This window comes from Microtus pennsylvanicus, chromosome X, assembly GCF_037038515.1.
Source record: "Microtus pennsylvanicus isolate mMicPen1 chromosome X, mMicPen1.hap1, whole genome shotgun sequence".
Lineage (NCBI taxonomy): Eukaryota > Metazoa > Chordata > Mammalia > Rodentia > Cricetidae > Microtus > Microtus pennsylvanicus.
The window spans coordinates 94,032,546-94,054,787 of record NC_134601.1 but is presented as its reverse complement, the minus strand read 5'-3'; the positions used below and the strand labels follow the sequence as shown (position 1 = coordinate 94,054,787).

General features: G+C 40.8%; 1 protein-coding gene across 1 annotated transcript in view; it reads right to left on the bottom strand.

Moving 5' to 3' along the window:
- Pdk3 (pyruvate dehydrogenase kinase 3) overlaps positions 1-22,242 on the bottom strand; it is a 73,038-nt gene that overhangs the window by 27,483 nt on the left and 23,313 nt on the right. The window contains exons 2-5 of the mRNA XM_075958707.1: positions 13,404-13,545; positions 7,734-7,805; positions 1,820-2,004; positions 276-365 (exon numbers count right to left, since the gene is read on the bottom strand). Of these exons, the coding sequence (XP_075814822.1) occupies positions 276-365; positions 1,820-2,004; positions 7,734-7,805; positions 13,404-13,545 (489 nt within the window). The remainder of the gene's footprint in view (positions 1-275; positions 366-1,819; positions 2,005-7,733; positions 7,806-13,403; positions 13,546-22,242) is intronic.

Below are 22,242 nucleotides of genomic sequence, written 5' to 3'. Positions count from 1 at the left end.
AAGTCAAAATTTAGAACTTCCTGGAATGTTTAGTGTTTAAGAAAGAACTACAACTCTAACTCTGAGCAATAAAGTAGAAACTGGTATTTGAGCATTGGAAATTATTTGTCCTTTTCTGATCTAGAAATATTTCATATTTGGACTAAGTGATTTAGACCTAACATGGCCTGATGAATCACAGACTACACAGCAACATAACCCTACAGCTGAGCTGCCTCAAATAAAGCACAGTGCTATTTCTGCCATGGCCAGTGACACTGGGTTGGTATCCTTACCTTTCACCACATCAGCGACATTACAGGTGGGATCAATACTCCCTATGTGTTTAGGATGAGCAGGATTAGTGTCACCGCCAAACAGAAGTGCTAAATGAACACAAAAGAGAAGAAAGGGGATTGAAGCACAGCAAGCTGGGGTGCTCAGGCACAGAGAGAAATTCCAATTCTCTAAAAGGATCTTTAATTTTAAGAATCATTTTAGCATCCACAATGACTTAGAGCAACGTAAAACAGCTGATGGGTGAGCAAATACATCAGCCAAAAAGGGGGGGAAGAAGTGCTTCAAGTCCATCAGTTGCAGTCAGTAGACGGACCCTAAAGCAGCAGCGCATGTCCGGTGTCTAGTCCTTTCTCCCTCAGCTGGCGGAAACTAGATCAAGACATTTCCATGCTCGGCAGCTAATCTCCCTGCTCAAGCCTACTGCAGTCATTTATCCAAATCATTAAATATTCACAACATGCAGTTTGGGCCATTTGTGAAGAACCTTCACTGGCAACACTGCAAATGCCTCCATCCTGGAGGTTCTTTTTCAATTCTGTGTACACAAACAACATTGTTAGAAAAATACTTTATTTTACTCTACACAATAGTTGCAAACTTTTATTCCTAAATAAAAACCTAAAGAACCTGAAAACAAAAAAAGGAACTCAAGCCAAATTTTTATAGGTATACTTTATATTAAATTATTCAACACTTGGAAAACAGCCACTGACTCAGTACATTAGCTGGCTAGTATTTAGGTTCCTTTTTTCTATAAACTGTCATATAGTTTGTTTCTAAAAACGCATAAATACATACAAAAGAGTTCCATTAAATTTGTCTAAATAAATCAAATGAGTTTTAAAAACCAAAAAAAAAATGAGTAAAGCAAACAAAACATGCTTTGTCCATGCTCTGATTCAGCGAGGATGACTCCAAATACGTGGATGCTTTTTCCTTAGAATTAAAAAAAAATGAACCAAGGTGACAACACTAGAAATCAATCAAGAAGTTCTTTGTGTTAAGAAGAATTTTAGATTATAGCCCTGTCTATTAGCATGGGCAACAGACTAAAGCTCTCAACGTGGCATCACGGACTGATGATCATGCTTCCTTGGATTTTTCCTACCACTGCGGAAAAAAGGAATTGTTTATATGTCCAACATGCCATTCAACAGTCACAGTTTTGATGGTTTTAAAACTAAAAAAAAAAATGCATGTATGGATTAAGAAAAAATACTACCAGGTACATCAAATTATGGAGAAATGAACATGGCTGTCATTAAAACCAGTCCTTTGCCTCCACAGCAAAGCAGCAGCAGAGCCCGAGAGAGAGGCAGTGCTCCTGCCTCTAATGTAAGCATCACAGATGTTAATTAAGAACACTGATTAACAGATGTTTACAATAGGAAGGATTCACTTATGAAAAACTAAACTAGAAATGAGATTTCTACAGTCAAAAGTCTAAATCAGTAGATTAAAAGTGAAGCAAAACCAAGACTTTTCAGAAAAATCAATTTGGTTACCTTCTTAAAGCTGGACCCAACATAACCCAACTTACTGTGTTGGTTAATAAGCATGCGGAAAGAAATTCGGTTGGTATAAAAACGATCCAGGAAATATTGGATGTTACTGCTAATAAATGGATCAAAACCGAACTTTTCCTTGTACTCAATCACGCCTTGGGCCATGGTAGGAACAACATCGTTGTGTCTGTTTCTGATGTTAATCAAAACATGGAGAAAGCTGTGTGGGAAGGAAACAAAAAGTGGTAAGTCTGGATTTCCCAGGCCGAACACATTTCCCACCTCTGTCTAGTTACCTTCCGGTATTCCTTATAACTATAAACATTATGTTTACTAGATAGTAAAGGAAGTAGTCAAAATATTAAAACCTAACCCAAGCTTTGGTTTGAAACTTACTACCAAAATTCCTTTAGAGCTACACAAAGTAGTCTAGTCAAGTTTAAAAATAAGTTGAAATAATTTCTTAGGAATGCACTTACATTTTGGAATTCTATAAATATTTTTTGACTAAAGAATTACAGAATATATCAATGTTTCTTCTAAGGACTTAGAAATGGAATCTTAAAGCAAGAGCTTCTTCTCTGAATAAAGAATGCCAAACATTTTATGAGCAAAAATTTGAAATAATCTCCTCCCAGTAGTAAAACATGTTAAAATGTAGATATAAAACCTCAATGATAATAAACTTATTTGCTGGGAGCAGTGGCACATACCCATCATTCCAGATACTCAGGAGGCGGAAGCAGGAGGGTTTAAAACTAGCCTAGACAATATAGGAAGACACCCATCTCAAAATCAAACACACCAATCATTTTCAAGTATTTTGGCACATTATTGCCAAGATATATAGGGAAGGGGCTGAAGAGATGGCTCGGTAGTCAAGAGCACTGGCTGCTTTTCCAGGGGAACTGGTTTACATATTGTGGTGGCTTGAATAAAAATGGCCCCCAAAGACTCATATTTCAGTGCTTAGGGAGTGGCACATTAGGAGATGTGGCCTTGCTGGAGAAGTGTGTCACTGGGGGCTTTAGGGTTTCAGATGCTCATGTCAGGCCCAGTGTCTCTCTCTTTTCCTGCTGCTGCCTGTAGACCCAGATGGAGATCTTTCAGTTCCTTCTCCAGCACCATGTCTGCCCGCATGCCATCATGCTTCCTCCCGTGATAATAATGGACTGGACCTCTGAAACTCTAAGCAAATGCCAACTAAATGTTTTCCTCTCTAAGAGTTGCTGCGGTAATGGTGAAATTCACAGCAGACACACACTGGCTCACAACCATTTTTAAGTCCAGTCCCGGGGAGTAACACCCTGTTCTGGACTCCACGGGCACCAGACGCTCCGTGGTACACATTTTGTAGACAAAACACCCATACAAATAAAATAAAAAATAAAAACTTTAAAAACACGTATAAAAATATGAAATACCACGACTTTAAGGACAGGAAAGTAAGTCAAGCAATGGCATGAGGCTCTAAGGCTGAGTGAGTAGCTGGGCCCCAGAATTTAGCATATTAAGAATATAACAATGTGGGGTCTACAGAGATAGCTCAGCAGTTAAAGAGCATTGATGGCTCTTCCAGAGGATCCAAGTTCCATTCCCAGCACCCACATGGCAGCTCACAACTGTGTGTGGTTCCAGTTCCAGGGGATCTGACACCCTCACACAGATATGCATGCAGAGAAAAACATCAATGCACAAGGAATAAGAATAAATTTTTAAAAAGAATGTAACAATGCAACTCAGTAAGGAAATGATTAAACTGATTAGGTCAGAGGGCTAATCATATACCAATTTCAAGTCATAAACTTAAGAGTGAGACTGGGGAGATGGCTTAGGAACAATGTGATGAGGACCTGTACCCACATGAAAGCCAGTAACCCAACAGCCAGAGGAGTAGAGAAAGGTGGATTCCAGCTAGTCTAGTCAAGACATCAAATTCCTGTTCAGTGAGAGAGCCTGTCTGGAAAAATGAAGTGAGCATGATCAAGGAAGACACTTGATGCCAACCTCTGATCACCACATGAAAATGCACACATACACATGTATATGCATAAACCATACACAAAAATTAATTTTTTAAAGATAAAAATGTTGAGTGAAATCACAAACAATAAAGAAAATCCACTGAATCAAGTGTGCAGCTGAAATGAAGAGGGCTGTTCTAAGCTTATTAGGAACAGGAGAAACACATGACACAAAGAAAAGAGATGACTGAATTTCAGAAGCATGTGGATGAATGAAGAACCACAAGAGTCCTCAGACTTGGTGAAGATGAACATCTTATTGAGAAACTAGGAAAAGGATCTGTATTAGTGGGGAAATCTAGGAAAAAGCAAGCACAAACACCAATCAATTTTCCGGCACAAAAGCAAAGTAAAATAACACAATGTGAAACTTTTCTTTATTAGGATGGCAAATAATAAGCAGTGTAGGTTGCGTGTGGGTGCTAAGTGGAACATTTTCTAAGGGCAACTTAACCAAATATAGCTCAGGTCCAAAGACGCTAATTCCACTTCCAGGATCAAGGCTGGAGAAACAGCTGAACAACGTCAATAGTTGTTTTCAAAAACTGCTTTCACACACATGCATGCACACTCATACATAGAGAACAGGAGTGGGGGAGACATGAGAGAAAGAAAACAAAAGCTGTTTGGAGAGATGCTGTTTGAGCCAGCAAGATGTCTCAGGGGATAATTGCACTTGCTGCTTAAGCCCGGTGACCTGAGTTTGGATCCCTAGAACCCATAGAAAAGAAAGGCAAAGACTAACACCCAAGCCTATCCTCTGATCTATATGCATAAGATGACAAACACCTATGCACATGTATCATATACTCATACATACAAACAAATAATTTTTAAAAACTACAAACCAGTCTAAAATTCAATACTAGTGGGGCAAATTACATGACCTATAAGTAGAAGAATTAATAATATATGCTGGGCAGTGGTGGTGCACGCCTTTAATCCCAGCACTCAGGAGGCAGAGACAGGCGGATCTCTGAGTTCTGAGACCAGTCTGGTGTGAGTTCCAGGACAGCCAGGGCTGCTACACAGAAAAAAAAAACCTGTCTCAAAATGCCAAGTGTGTGTGTGTGTGTGAGTGTATATATAAGTGACAACTACGTGTTACATCATAACAATGACAGACTCTGTACACAGCAGTGTCCCCAAAAGACTATGTCCCCTGGTAAGGCTGTAGTCATCTTAAGTTTGTACGAGAATACTCCACAGTGTTCACACAAATTTCTCATGATGCATTTCTCGAAAGGTATCGGTCATTAAGAGATGCATGGTTATATTGTGAAACTATTAATAATGGCCAAGAACTATTACAGATACTTATTTTTATAAAATTTGCCAAGTGGTGGTGGCACATGACTATTTCCCAGCACTTGGGAGACAGAGGAAGGTATAACTCTGTGAATTGGAGGCCAGCCTGGTCTACAGAGTGAATTCCAGGACAGCCAGGGCTACACAGAGAAATCTTGTCTTCAAAAACCAAAACAAATAAACAAACAAAAACAAAAAACCCTACACTTATGCAATATGAATGTTTAGGGTAATAAGGGTATAAGAAAATGTTAGGTGCGGTTGTCCACTAGGAATAGAAACTTGGGATAAGTTTTTTACTTAAGTCTTATTTTTATCTCAATGAAATATTTCTGTAACAAATATATACATACAATGACAGCAAAGATGAAAAACTCTAAATTAAAAGTTCACAATTAGCCAGGCTTGGTGGCACACATCTTTCTTCTCAGCACTCAGGAAGCATAAAAAAGGCAAATCTCTGAGTGCAAAACCAACCTGATCACTGCAACAGTGAGACCCTGTCTCAAAAACAAAACAAAAAAAAGCCCAAGTTCACAATTATTCACAAGAAATTTTTACAATGGATAATTTTTCCTTAATTACCTCCTTCCAATGTATTTATAAATTAAGTATCTGTAAAATGAAATAATGCTTTAGAGTGCAGAAACGTCTTTGCTTGCACAGGCTTATTTTAGCGGATTCTCAGAACACCTCCCTACCCACATGGGCTTTTCTATATCCCTCATGATGATCAATGTGATATACATAGATGACCCCCAGCTGAACAGGAAGGCTGTCACCAGGACACTAGCTCACCATTCACCTCTTCCTTTGCTAACGCATGGGGCTTCTCAAGTCTCAACTTTCCAAACTAGTTGCATAAAACTCACCCAGTAAGAACTACTGCCATGAAGATCTAGCACACGCTGGATACAGTATAATCCATTTCCATAAATTGTCACTGATGGGAATTTTGTTAGAGAGACAGGACTCCAGAAAAAACCACAGCAATGAATAATTGTGTACTTCTCCAAATCTGTATCTTCAAATATAGAGCTAGAGGCCAGCTTCACTTTGAGGAGTTCAAAATGTCCCCAACTAATGATTTAAAGAAACAAAGTTCCTGGATTCGATCCACTTAATGTCAATGCCTTAAGTGACAACAGTGACTAGAATCAAGGAAGCAACCGTGGCTCTCAGCCAATGCTTGCACTTTTCATATTTCCCAGATCCATAAGAGAAAATACAACTGAACCTGAGCTTCTCCTGGCTGGAAGCAGCCATTAGGCAGTATGGTATAATGCAAAGAACCAGAACACTAACGAAAAGGAACCGTGACTCATAGGTGCTCTGCTATGCAGTGTCACAACCTTGAGAACATTCTTCACGCTTCTGACCTCCATAGTTCCTCGTTTGTGAATTCACGGCTGGGTGGGAAAATGCTCCAAGGTTGTTTGTGTAGTATCATACTTCCCTAATTCTTTCATGGAACACTCCGAGTCAAGTGTTTATCTCACAATTATATGGATGATGGACTAGGTAGATAATTCATGTATATTTATTTCATGTATATATGGAGGCTACTGCATTCTTAAAACTACCACTAGATGGAACATTCACTACAATGCTTATATTAAGCTGTCCAGTTCACCCTGACTAAATATATTAAGAATTATGTCATGCAGTACTAAATGAAGTTTCATTATTCTTTGTGTGCTGTACTAAATTCTTAAATTAAAAAAATTCAATAATGTCACTGTCCACAAAAAAAAATTAAAACTTTGGTCTGAATTCTAGTTTTTTGTGTTCTCGTGGTATGGGAAGTCCTTCTGTCTATCTGTTGCTTTTATTGGTTAATGAATAAAGACGCTGCTTTCGGCCAGTGGCTTAACAGAACATAGCCAGGCTGGAAGAGATATATATACAGAGAGAGTAGGTGGAGTCAGAGAGAAGCCTTGTAGCCACCAAAGGGAAAGACACGAGCTGCCAGTTGGAACCTTGCTGGTAGGCCACATGCCTTGTGGTAAAATATAAAATAGTGGAAATGGGTTAATTCTAGATGTAAGAGCTAGCTAGCAACACCGTTAAGTGATTGGCCAAGAGTGATTTAAATAATACGATTTCTGAGTGATTATTTCTAGACAGGGTGGTTGGGAAACAAACGAACGACCTCCTACAACATTCTCAGATGTGTGTGTAGTATGTGTGCATGTTACATGAGTACATAATTCTCATGCACATATATATGGAGGCCAGGTTGTCTTCCTTATTCGCTCTCTTCCATTATTTGTCAAAACAGGGTCTCTCTGAACCTAGAACTCGCTTATTTGGGTAGTTTAGCTAGGCAGCTAAACTTAAGAGCTCACATTTTGTAGCAGTTTAGCTCCCAGCTTCCTCGGGGACTCCCGAGTACTAGGATTACAGGCAGGTTGCCATACCTGCCCAATGTCCATCTGACTACTGCAGATCCAAATTCAGGTCCTCACTTATGCACGTTATGTTAAGCAGTTTAACAAATGAGCCATCTCCCCAGCCGTGAGTTACAATTCTTGAGACCCAATAGCATGGGTTCCATTTATGAAAATATTTTTTTGACTAGATATTTTTACTTTCACGTAAATTGTATCATACTTACTTATCTAAAACCCGTGGGTCTTCTGGGCTCTTGTTTTCATATTCTAAAAGTTCAAGGAAGCTCTGCATGTACCTAAAAAAGGAAAAGCACAATTAGCTGCCTGCCTAACATCCTTTCCCTTTTATAAGAGTATCCCAAGTTTTCATTCAGGTTTTACCCATTCCCATACACAGCTCAAGCACTGCAGGCTAACTTGAGTCCCCCAAACCACGCAGGTAGCTCCATCTTTCTCTTGTCAGGAATTACTCATCAGTCCCATGGTCCTGTGAATTGGGTGCATCCCTGAACACATGGACTGAGTTAGGAATAGGTAATAAAGCTTCCAGTCAGGCTGAAAGAAGTACACAGAAGGCTTGCTGGAGGTCTCTGAGGAAGAAACTGACTTCCCTGCTCCTGTACAGTGTGCTGTACAAACAGGAAATCTGCAACTGCTGAAGGCAGTATGCCACCTAGAAGGAAGCTCATCTGAAAACAAAGCCAACACTATAAAAACAGATTTAATAGCTTCATGGTTTCTAATTCAACTAACAAGAAAAGCTCATCCTCTGACTGGCCCTTGAAGCTCTACAAGCCAGGTTCAGCAGTACTGTCTGCTATTATAAATGCATCCTAACTCCAGTGTACAGTTTGGTTACTCAAAAAGTACATATAGTTTTTAAATTTTATTTATTTTTTATTTTATGAGAATTGGTGTTTTGCCTGCATGGATATCTGTGTGAGGGTGTCAGATCTTGGAGTTACAGACAGTTGTGAGCTGCCATGTGGGTGCTGGGAATTGAATCCAGTCCTTTGGAAGAGCAGTCAGTGTTCTTAACTGCTGAGCCATCTCTCTAGGCCCTCAAAAAAATTTTTTTAAGACAGGGTCTCACTATGTAGCCTTGGCTGACCTAGAACTTGATATTTAGACAAGATTGACCTTGACCTCATAGAAATACACCTGCTAACTGCCTTCTGGATTCAGGAATTAAAGGCCTGCACCACCACACCTGGCAAAAAGAACATGAAATTTTAGTAAATGCCTCAGTTTGATCCTGAAGTGTAGACCAAGAATAAAGAAGGCTCCTTCTCTGAGTAAAATTAACTTCATCAATATGTATTAGAGAAATGCATGTTAGGCCCTCAGGAAAAAAATCTGGATTGATCTTGGTATTTCTCAATAAGAGCCAATACAAAAAAGTGTACAGCATTATAATTCTTGAGTCTTAATAACATGTGCCACATATGAGCAAAGCTAGGCAAGCTGGAACAATCCTTCAGAGAGGAAAGTTACAAATGCAAAAGGAGCCAAGATTCCAGTAAGAGTCACAGCATGAAAGGAAGTGGGAAGACTACAGGGTAGCCGAGGGGACAGTGGCAGAGTTGCTGCTCCACATAAAGCCAATGCCAGAAACACACAAATACATGATCCTAAACTGGATTCTTACATCAAGACAGCATTTAAAAAACAGGGGCATTATTAAGATAACTACTAAAATAATTACAAGTGTTACCTATTAGGAAGTATTGCTATATCAATGATAATCTTCTAGATGTGACAATTATATCACAGTTTTCTACGAGTTATGACCAGAGATACATGTTAAAGTATTTGGGGACAAAGGAACATAATGGCAACTTCAATCCAATGTTCCAGGAACAGTAATGAATGTTTGTGTGATGTCAATCTAAAAAAGGGACAATCTGAAAGAATGTCACAAAAACACTGATATTTGGGAAGAGCATTCCAATGAGAAATCACACACTACAGGAGTCATGGGTATGTTCAAATGGCACCTCCTTGGAGACTCCTTCCTTGACTACACTTCTAAAATCCTTCCTATGTTGACCTGCTTCTTTTCCCACTCTCTTTCCCAGCTTTCCCTTTCTTCTGTAATGGCACACTGTTAAACACGGATGTTATTTTATTCACCTTGCTTCCTCTTTAATACCTAAGGCACAGCAATACATGATAAAAAAAAAGAAAAACTGTCCAAACAAGAGGACTTTTAAAGAAAAAATGGTCACATCAGGTATTTGAAAACAGTAACTGTTGGTTCTAACGATTAATAAGAAGGATGGAATGTACTGGAGGCTGAACAGTTGCTGCCCAGATGGCCTTCAGAAGGACTATCTTTATAAGGCTGCAGGGGCCTCTGTACAAGATTGTAGACCCAGACTCTTGTGCTAGTCACTAACAGGCAACCATGCAAAAGAAATCTTCCTCAGTAACTCCCTAGTTCTAGCAACTCCATTTTCATCCTGACAACTTTCACATTTCTTTTATGCATGTGTGTGTCATATACACACATACACATGCACAAATGTAATCATATCTCTCTTCCCATTCAAGGTAGGAAAGAGAACATAAACATGAATTATAAAAGAGAAAATATAACCAAATGTTATCAGTGAAGCTGGATAAAGGTATATGGCAATTCTTTCTACTATTCTTGCAATTCTTAAGTAGGAAATTATTTTTCAAAACAGAATATGTAAGAACAAAAAGAAATGGCATGCAGATAGCCTTAAGTAGACATGAGCAATGGGGTACAAAGATTTAACATTTACAAAGTACAAAGTGAAAGTCCTATTTCACTTTGCCAGTATATGTGTGTGTATGCATGTATGTATGTATGTATGTGTATGTATCCTTTTGATATATATTATATAATATCATATATGATATATATTTGATATATATATTATATATATATATCAAAAGGAAATTTGGTATTTACTCCTGGCTCCTGATACAGTTTCTAAACCTTCAAATTTACAGAATGACAGGTGTATCTTTTGTTACTCATAAGAAGCATCTATTGCTCACATTTGAGTTATTCTAGCAATTTTGCTTAGGGTGGGGACTTTAGACAGTGTCAACGCAATCAGATCAATGCTACAAGTAACTGAGGAGCTGTAACTTTTGTTCTAATCCCCAAACTCTGTGGAGGTACAAGGTATGGAAATGAAACTCTATGAAAACTCCTGAATTAGGAGATTCGGAGATCTTTGTGTGAACACCTGGAGGCGCCAAGAGAGCACACTCAAAGAGGGCATGGATGCTATACAGCTACAGCAACATTTTGTCTGACATATTTCTACCACTGTTGCTATTTCTGAATTATATCTTTAAAAATCTACCTTTAAATATAAACATAGTGACTTCCTGAGTTCTGTAATCCACTTGAGCAAATTATGAACTTCAGAAAAGGGGCATGGAAACTCAATGTCCAGCCGATTAGTCTAAAGCATAAATAGGGCATCTGAGGTGTAGTATCAGTCCCGGGGAATATAGCCCTTAAAATATGGGCTCTGTGCTGACTTCACTTACCTAGTATTGGGATTGAACAGAGTTGCTGCTGTTTGGAAAATTGATTAATGTTGGAAAACAACTCAGAGACAGTAATTCACTTGGAAGTTCCTGAAGTAACTGCTATATAAGCAATGGAAATGATCTAATTGCTATCACTTACTGTATTTACGGGATCAAAGGACTTGACCTTGCCTACCTAGAATCCTCAACATTGTCCCTGACAATGACTTATACTTTCTACAGCAATATTTCCAATGATGGTCTTGAAGCAATAAAGAAATCTCACACAAATAACTATTTGTGGCTTCTTCCTTCTAAAACAAGCCATGAGTCCAGAGCACAATGTAACTACGGTATCAAATGCATATTCATCGTTTCTCTGATCTTTCCCACAACCTAAGGACTATGCACCTCATAGGAGTTTCTGCTTTTCTAGAAAGGAGGCTAGACAGTGAACCTGTAAGATCATCTAAAATTGTGGGTAGTGGAGGAAGTTCCTAGTGAACATGTAAGTATCAGATGAAGTCCTGAGTGAATGCATGGTGTTGACATGAGCACGGCCATGTCGAGGACACCAATGCCTCGGACCCATGGGAATGGCAGAGCCATCCCCTGGTCCATGTATGGATGTTGACAGTGTGTACAGAAAATGTCCACTGAAATTTCTTCCTCCCAGATATTTACACCTCAAGACTGCTCCCCTACAGAGATCCCCTACCTAGAACAGCTAAACTTGAGCTAAACTCCTTATTTGGCTCTATACAAGAAATCCACCTCTTCAATTCAGGGATGATGTTGATGCAACTCCATGAGAATGTGTGACTCGACTCTGGCTTTTCTGTATGTGTCTATCATTTTCTTCATTCCTCATCACCTGAGTTAGGTTGATCCCTAGGCCATGCATGGTCAGAGCATAAAATAGTGCTTCTCAGAAGAACTTCACATTCTTGGGAATGCTGTTGAATGTCCATTCTCTATCAGAAGCCAGGCCACCACAAACTCTCTGAATTCAAGCTACTTTTCCATGATGTTCTCCTGCTCCTCTGTACCAGTCAGTTCCACCCACCCATCAAGGAACAGCACAAGACCAAAGCCAGCATTTTCTGCCCCTTTTGTTCTTACAACACTGTTCCTGATTAGCAACATGTATGCCACCTAGTCCCTACTGTCCTCCTCCTTTCTCCAGATGCTCCCATAATGCTTCTAGCAGAGTAGAGCAAACATGCAAACCTGTCTAAAAACACACCACCTTTTCTTACAGCCTCCCACTCAGTGATCTCACCTAGGGAGAAAAGTCAACACAAACTCCATTCCCTCTGTGAGGGAATGCATGCTTTACAATCAGCGGTACAACTGACTTAACTTGGTTTTAAAAGTTTTTGTATGTGCAGATGCAGCACGGCATGGAACTGCTACTATTTCCATGTGAGGGTCCCCTGAAATAATTTGACTGTTGTTCAATCATTTCCTTCACGGAAGATGTTTAAAATAAAAACAAGAGGCAAGGCTGAAACCTACTAAAAGTACAAAACGTCTCCCTATCCAAAGGACAGCAAATGGGTTAGGACTTGCCTAGCGCTCTGTTTTGTCAAAGCTGTCCTTCAATCCCTAGTAACTGGGCATGGTGGCACACGTGTGTAATCCCAATACTCGGGAGGGAAGAGGATCAAAAATGCAAGGTCACCTAAGCAACAAACTGAATTCAAGGCCAGTCTGGGATACCTGAGACACTGCCTCACTTTTTAAAATGAAAATAGGTCCACTGATGCCTGGCCACTGCACTGCCATTCCTTTATATTATTCTCTAATTATTTTTTTTGGTTTTTAAAACAGGGTTTCTCTATGTAACCACCCTGACTGTCCTGGAACTCGCTTTGTAGAGCAGGCTGGTCTTAAACTCACAGAGATGCACCTGCCCCTGCCTCCCGAGTGCTAGGATTAAAGGTGTGCGTCACCACCACCTGGCTATTCTTTATATTTTTCCAATGAAGCAACCATGTGTATAACAAGAGAAAAAATTAAAAGTTAAGAAATTATCTTTTTTTTTCAAAGATACTTCCATTATACAGTTTTAAGATGAAACTTTTTTATGTTTTTTTTTTTTAAACAGAGCTTCTCTGTGTAACAGCTCTGGCTTTCCTGGAACTTGTTTTGTAGACCAGGCTGGCCTCTGCCTCCCAAGTATGAGATTGTAGGTGTGCGCCACCACAGCCCAGACAGTTTTTAAATGAATAGTTAGAAGAAAAGCATTTAAATGCAAGGAAAGCCCAGCTATCCTGAATGATTCAGTCCCAGAAAGACAGTATATACACTTCTTTGGAAAATGGTGCCAATGCCAAAGTATTAAGCATTGTAGGGTGATCAGAACATTTACTTACCAGCTCTGAACTAATCCCACCGAAGGGCGGTTCAACAAGTTATCCGGCAAAAGGTTAACCTCTCTCATTGTGTTAGCCAGTCGAACAGGAAGCTCCTTACGCAGAAACATATAAGAAGTTTTTTCACATGCATTATCTCTACCTATTAAGAGATGAAAACAATTCCATAAAATTAACATCCAGAGACATAAGATGTTCTCATGTTAGCAGAATTATTACTGGTCAGGAAAAGAAAATTAAGTAACATAACAATGTCTACCTAAAATTTTCTTCTCTGAAATAGCAAGTTTAAGGAAACCACTTAATTAGAAGAGAAAAAGAACATTTATTCCAAGAGGCAACTTGGAAAGCGATCTTTTCTTAACACAAATATGTACCCAGTGTTACCAGTCATAATATAAAAGTGACCTGGGATATAATTTGAGTTTGTTTTCAAATAAACACTGTGGGGCAACTGCCAAGTACAGAAACAGTACAACATGTAAATCCGCTACTGCTCATAGCGGTTTGCTGGGCGGCAACATGCTCCATTCATTCTGTAAAGGTTCCTAATGTGTGCCAACCGTTTGGTAAAATTTTTCTTCCAATGTTCCTTTAGGAAACACTCCTCTGCCACCCTGGAAGCAGACACTCTGTGATTCCAAGTAAAGGGCTCTAAGCCACAGGACTATTATATCCCAAAGAAATAGTTTACAATGTACTCCCAGGGCAATGATCCACTATGACAAGTTCAAGAAGGCAAAACACGGCTGTATGCTAGGACCAGTGCTCAAGTACAGTTTTAAGCTCCTAAACTAAGGTGACCCACCCAGAGCGGTGAGTGCCTGCCTGATGTGGGAGTGTCATATATCAATCTGTTGATTTCATTGTTTAAGCAATAAAGAAACTGCTAGGCCCATTTGATAGGCCCACCCTTAGGTGGGTGGAGTAAACAGAAGGGAAGGCTGGGAGGAAGAGGAAGTGAGGTCAGACTCCGCAGCTCTCCTCTCCGGAGCAGACGCAGGAGAGACACCATGCTGCCTGCTCCAGGGAAGACGCACACCATGCCCCAGCTCCGACCCAGGATGGACTTAGGCTAGAATCTTCCCGGTAAGCGCACCTAGGGGCGCTACATAGATTATTAGAAATGGGCCAGAGCAGTGTTTAAAAGAATACAGTGTCCGTGTAATTATTTCGGGTAAAGCTAGCCGCCGCCCATATTACTACAAATGACGCCCAGACGTGTGGCTAACTAAACCCACTTACAAAACCTGAGAAGGCTTAAAAATAAGGGAGAGAGCATTTAACACAGATTTTTGCTGTTTGTTGGTGGCGTGCTGTAGAGAGATTTACTGATTCAGCAACAGCAGCAGAAAAAACGCTGTGTCATTTTAAAGCACAGCTTCTTGGGGCTGTGCCCCCAGTGCAAACTCTGGCTTTATGTTGTGTTCCCACTTGGGATCTGAAGGAGAGTGCTCTGAGACCGTGCTGATGGCTCTCAGCGCTCCCCGCCTGCACCCGGGCAGACGGCCGAATCAGGCTTAGGCAGGCAGAAGAGCATGGCGGATTCCTGCCGCCATACAGAGACGTGTTTTTAGACTGCGCAGTGCTCTGCGTGTCAGATTTGGATGTTACTTGGATGAAAAGAATTTCTGTGCTGCACGCTCAGTCTCAGAATTAAAGTGCTGAGTGCCGCTCCTACCTGGTAGCCCCAAGAGGCTTCCTGACTCAGCTTCAGCTGCAAAACCCTGCAGCTCATTAAGAGGTCCTGCCACGAAACACTTAAACGGTGTTGACGAAAAACTGAACGCATGCTTTTCGGTTTTCAGCCGTAGCAGGAAAAAAGCTGCGCCGTTTAAAAATGCCAGCTTTCTGGGCCATCCTGCCAGGGCAAACTCTGACTGTTTGAGACAGGAGGGCCGGCTACCGAGAGAGGACTTGAGTGTTGTCTGTTGTAGCTCGCTGGCTGGCAGGGACCTTGAAATGCTATAAACATGGCTGCAGCCTGTATTTCCGCCATGAGGCTGGAAAGCTAAGGAATGGACTGGATCTAGCTGGCAAAGCCACGCCTTTAGTCCTACTGATATTGCTTGGCAAATTAAAGACTCGTGTGGTCAGAAAAAGAGAGATATACAGTAAAGAGAGATTCAAAGACAAAGAAAATTTCTAAATGGTTTACTGTGTGTTAAAAATATATGCAAGCTGAAAGTTAAAGTTCTTAAAGCAAAAAACAAAAAAAGGAAGAGAGTTGTTGTGTGTACACACCTTTAATCCCAACACTTGGGAGGCAGAGGGAGATAGACCTCTGTGACTTCAAGGTGTGGTAGCACACGCCTTTAATCCCAGTGCCTAGAAGGCAGAGACGAACAGATCTCTGTGAGTTCAAGGTGTAGTAGCAAACACCTTTAATCCCAATGCCTGGGAGGCAGAGACAGGCGGATCTCTGAGAGTTCAAAGACAGCCTGGTCCACAGATATATGCTCAAAAAGCAAAAAGTTAACTTAGGAATGTCTCAGCTTAGATTCTTAAGCGCCTAATGATTTAAAGGCGCAAATCAAAAGTGCTCCTGGATAGTAAAAAATTGCAGATTCACAATAGGACAGATTCAGACCACTGAATGAATCACACTGTTGGATGAATGTACGTAGGCTTGGGAGAGAGAAGAAAAAGAATATAGAGAATAAAGTTAATGGTTAAAAAAAAAAAAAGGTAAAGTCTTTAAAGAGACAGAATAAAGTAAAGTGATAGAGTAAAAATAAGCCGCGTAAAGATGAAAAATTCACAGAGAGTCTGGATTCTTTGTATTATTGTGTTTTCTTTAAAATTTTTGACTGTGAAGGAGCTAAGTACAGAGAGACATTTCATTACATGGGCTGCCAAGCTAAACCAGAATGGATATAAGGGTATTACGATTTCAGAATTTGGGTCTAAGGATATGATGCTTTGGAGAGAGTCTTCTTTTGTTTTCACAGAGGATGAGACTCTATGGATTTCTTCTATTCCGATTTGGTATGATGGACCACGTCCTCCTGAAGGGTTGCTGTGAACATCTTCAGAAAATTGCTTTGCTCAACTGCCAACTGAGATAAACCTGGCACACAGGTTACACCCTAAATAATCTGATTAACGACGCCCCCATTCAGCAGGAAGCAGTTTGGAGAGAAAAAACTGCGCCCATGTTCCCAAATATAGTTTATAAATGTTCTTTTACATTTAAAGGGGGAAATGATATAGGTATGAATAATTTGCATTAGTATAGATTTTGCTTTATTTATAGAGATTTAAGGTCAATTTTGTTATATGTATAAATGTTTCTGATGTAACTTTTACTTGATAACTGTTTTGTTATATGTAATTTTGCTATGTTAAGGTTAAAGCCTTCCTTTTTTTTGTTTAAACAGAAAAAGGGGAAGTGATGTGGGAGTGTCATATATCAATCTGTTGATTTCATTGTTTAAGCAATAAAGAAACTGCTAGGCCCATTTGATAGGCCCACCCTTAGGTGGGTGGAGTAAACAGAAGGGAAGGCTGGGAGGAAGAGGAAGTGAGGTCAGACTCCGCAGCTCTCCTCTCCGGAGCAGACGCAGGAGAGACGCCATGCTGCCTGCTCCAGGGAAGACGCACACCATGCCCCAGCTCCGACCCAGGATGGACTTAGGCTAGAATCTTCCCGGTAAGCGCACCTAGGGGCGCTACATAGATTATTAGAAATGGGCCAGAGCAGTGTTTAAAAGAATACAGTGTCCGTGTAATTATTTGGGGCATAAGCTAGCCGAGCCGGGCAGGTGGCTGGGGTTTTGGGGACATAGCCCCGCCGCCGCTGCTCTTATTACAACACCTGCCTACCGGGCAGGCCTAAGGGTCCCCTGTAAGGGAGCCGGGCACCTTCAGCTCTGGCACCAGGCTTCCTGCGCGCTCCTGGATACCATCCCCCCCTTGCTCCATTCATCCTGTTGGCCCTGGATCATTGGGCTACTGGCGGCCCTGTCTAGTTGCTGAGGAATCCCATCAGGACGGGTGAGTGTGTGCTATCCAGGGGCGGACTGTCCCGGAAGAGAGCACAAACCCCCTCCCCCAGCTCCTTCTGCAGGGCTGTCTTTCTTTTGCACGACCCAGCCCCCCCAGCACCCCTCCCCATCCCTGCCCTGCTGTATGCTAGGACCAGTGCTCAAGTACAGTTTTAAGCTCCTAAACTAAGGCGACCCACCCAGAGTGGTGAGTGCCTGCCTACCGGGCAGGCCTAAGGGTCCCCTGTAAGGGAGCCGGGCACCTTCAGCTCTGGCACCAGGCTTCCTGCGCGCTCCTGGATACCATCCCCCCCCTTGCTCCATTCATCCTGTTGGCCCTGGATCATTGGGCTACTGGCGGCCCTGTTTAGTTGCTGAGGAATCCCATCAGGACAGGTGAGTGTGTGCTATCCAGGGGCGGACTGTCCCGGAAGAGAGCACAAACCCCCTCCCCCAGCTCCTTCTGCAGGGCTGTCTTTCTTTTGCACGACCCAGCCCCCCCAGCACCCCTCCCCAACCCTGCCCTGCTGTATGCTAGGACCAGTGCTCAAGTACAGTTTTAAGCTCCTAAACTAGGGCGACCCACCCAGAGCGGTGAGTGCCTGCCTACCGGGCAGGCCTCAGGGTCCCCTGTAAGGGAGCCGGGCACCTTCAGCTCTGACGCCAGGCTTCCTGCGAGCTCCTGGTTACCACCCCCCCCCTTGCTCCATTCATCCTGTTGGCCCTAGATCATTGGGCTACTGGCGGCCCTGTTTAGTTGCTGAGTAATCCCATGGGGTCGGGAACGGTTCCTACTTCTACACTGAAGAGATATACCCAGAGAGTCAATCACAGCAAAGACTGGACCAAGAGACCAGGCCTCTCCTGGCTCCATTTGAAGGAAGAGATGGGAAGGCGCCAATACAAGAATTCCTCCAACAACCTGAAAGGCAACATGACACCACCAGAAACCAGGGATCCCGAAATAAGAATTGTACACCCTACTCCTGAAGAAATAGAAGAAATCGACTCAAAAGTTAACTATATGAAAATAATAGAGGACCTTAAACAGGAGGTGAAAAACTGCCATAAACAATTAGAGATTACAAACAAAAAGGTAGAGGAAATGAATAAATCGCTCAAAGACACGCAAGAAAACCAAGAGAAACAAGAAAAAGCAATCAAACAGGTTAGGGAAGCGGTTCAAGACATGAAGAATGAAATGGAAGCAATGAAGAAAGCACAAACCGAGGGAAGAATGGAGATGGAAAATCTGGGTAAACGAACAGGAATGACAGAGACAGGTACTAACAACAGATTACAAGAGATAGAAGAGAGAATATCAGACACTGAAGATACCATAGAGAAAATAAACACACTGATCAAAGAAAACAGCAAAACCAACAAATTCTCATCACAAAACATTCAGGAAATTTGGGACACAATAAAAAGACCAAACCTAAGAATAATTGGAGTAGAAGAAGGAGAAGAAGTGCAGCTCAACGGTACAGAAAATATACTTAATGAAATTATAGAAGAAAACTTTCCCAACCTGAAGAAAGAGGTACCTATGAAGGTTCAAGAAGCATACAGAACACCAAATAGGCTGGATCAAAAGAAAACATCCCCTCGCCATATAATAATCAAAACACAAAATATACAGAATAAAGAAAGAATATTAAGAGCCGCAAAGGAAAAAGGCCAAGTTACTTATAAAGGTAAACCTATCAGACTTACACCTGACTTCTCTATGGAAACCATGAAAGCTAGAAGGTCCTGGATAGATGTACTGCAAAAACTAAGAGATCATGGATGCAAGCCCAGACTACTATATCCAGCCAAGCTTTCGTTCACTATAAATGGAGAAAACAAAATTTTCCAGGATAAAAACAAATTTAAACAATACGTAGCCACAAATCCAACCTTACAGAAAATTATAGAAGGAAAATCACTAACCAAGGAGTCCAACAATGCCCACAATAACTCAGTCATCTGGAGACCTTTCACCAGCGCATCTCAAAGAAGGGAAACATACAAACCCTACTACTAAAAAAGTGACCGGAGTTAACAACCACTGGTCATTAATATCACTTAATGTCAATGGGCTCAACTCACCTATAAAAAGGCACAGACTAAGGGATTGGATACGAAAACAGGATCCAACATTCTGCTGTCTACAAGAAACACACCTCAACCACAAAGACAGGCACCTACTCAGAGTAAAGGGCTGGGAAAAGGCCTATCAAGCAAATGGACCTAAGAAACAAGCAGGTGTGGCCATACTAATTTCTAACAAAGTTGACTTCAAACTTAAATCAATCAGAAGAGATGGAGAGGGACATTTTATACTCATAACAGGAACAATTCATCAGGATGAAGTCTCAATTCTGAATATCTACGCCCCTAATATAAAAGCACCCACGTATGTAAAAGAAACATTACTAAAACTCAAGGCAGCCATCAAACCACACACACTAATAGTAGGAGACTTCAACACTCCTCTCTCACCAATGGACAGGTCAATCAAACAGAAACCTAACAGAGAAATTAGAGAATTAATGGAGGTAATGAAGCAAATGGACTTAACAGACATCTATAGATTATTCCACCCGAACAGGAAAGAATATACCTTCTTCTCTGCAGCTCATGGAACCTTCTCGAAAATTGACCACATACTCGGTAGCAAAGCTAACTTACACAGTTACAAAAAAATATTAGTAACCACCTGCGTCTTATCAGATCACCATGGATTAAAGTTAGAATTCAACAACAATGCTACCCCAGAAAGCCTACAAACTCATGGAAACTGAACAGTCAACTACTGAACCATACCTGGATTAAGGAAGAAATAAAGAAAGAAATTAAAGTCTTCCTTGAATTCAATGAAAATAAAGAAACAACATACTCAAACTTATGGGACACTATGAAAGCAGTGCTAAGAGGAAAGTTCATCGCACTAAGTGCCCACTTAAAGAAAACAGAGAAAGCACATATTGAGGACTTAACAGCCCACCTGAAAGCTCTAGAAAAAAAGAAGCAGACTCACTTAGGAGGAGTAGAAGATTGGAAATAATCAAACTGAGGGCTGAAATCAACAAAATAGAAACACAGAAAACAATACAAAGAATCAATGAAACAAAAAGCTGGTTCCTGGAGAAAATCAACAAGATTGATAAACTCCTATCCAAACTAATCAAACGGCAGAGAGAGAACACGCAAATTAATAAGATCAGGAATGAAAAGGGGGACATAACCACAAACACAGAGGAAATTCAGAGAGTCATTAGATCTTACTACAAAAGCCTGTATGCCACTAAACTGGAAAATGTAAAAGAAATGGACACTTTTTTAGATAAATACGATTTACCAAAATTAAACCAGGACCAGGTGAACAATCTAAACAGACCTGTAAGTCGCGAAGAATTAGAAGCTGTTATCAAAAACCTCCCTACCAAAAAAGCCCAGGGCCAGATGGGTTCAATGCGGAATTCTACCAGAACTTCCAAGAAGACCTAATTCCTATACTCCTCAATGTATTCCACAATATAGAAACAGAAGGGTCACTATCAAATTCCTTTTACGAAGCTACAGTTACTCTGATACCAAAACCACACAAAGACTCAACCAGGAAAGAGAATTACAGGCCGATCTCACTCATGAATATCGACGCAAAAATCCTCAACAAAATACTGGCAAACCGAATCCAAGAACACATCCGAAAAATTATACATTATGATCAAGTAGGCTTCATTCCTGAGATGCAGGGCTGGTTCAACATACGAAAATCTATCAATGTAATCCAGCATATAAATAAACTGAAAGAAAAAAACCATATGATCATTCCATTGGATGCTGAAAAAGCATTTGACAAAATTCAACATCCATTTATGTTAAAAGTCTTGGAGAGATTAGGGATACAAGGGTCATACCTAAATATAATAAAAGCTATATACAGCAAACCGACAGCTAACATCAAATTAAACGGAGAGAAACTCAAAGCCATCCCGCTTAACTCAGGAACACGACAAGGCTGCCCACTTTCACCATACCTCTTCAATATAGTGCTGGAAGTTCTAGCAATAGCAATAAGACAACATAATGGGATCAAGGGGATTCGAATTGGAAAGGAAGAAGTTAAACTTTCGTTATTCGCAGATGATATGATAGTGTACATAAGCGACCCCCAAAACTCCACCAAAGAACTTTTACAGCTGATAAACAGCTTTAGTAATGTGGCAGGATACAAGATCAACTCCAAAAAATCAGTCGCCCTCTTATACACAAAGGATATGGAAGCAGAGAGGGAAATCAGAGAAGCTTCTCCATTCACGATAGCCACAAACAGCATAAAATATCTTGGGGTAAATCTAACCAAGGAAGTGAAAGATCTATTTGACAAGAACTTTAAGGCATTGAAGAAAGAAATTGAGGAGGATACCAAAAAATGGATGGACATCCCTTGCTCTTGGATTGGGAGGATCAACATAGTAAAAATGGCAATTCTACCAAAGGCAATTTATAGATTCAATGCAATCCCCATCAAGATCCCATCAAAATTCTTCACAGATCTGGAGAGGACAATAATCAACTTTATATGGAAAAACAAAAAACCCAGGATAGCCAAAACAATCCTATACAATAAAGGATTGTCTGGAGGAATTACCATCCCTGACTTCAAACTCTATTACAGAGCTACAGTAATGAAAACAGGGTGGTACTGGCATAAAAACAGAGAAGTCGACCAATGGAATCGTATAGAAGACCCGGATTTAATCCCACAAACCTATGAACACCTCATTTTCGATAAAGGAGCTAAAAGTATACAATGGAAGAAAGAAAGCATCTTCAACAAATGGTGCTGGCACAACTGGATG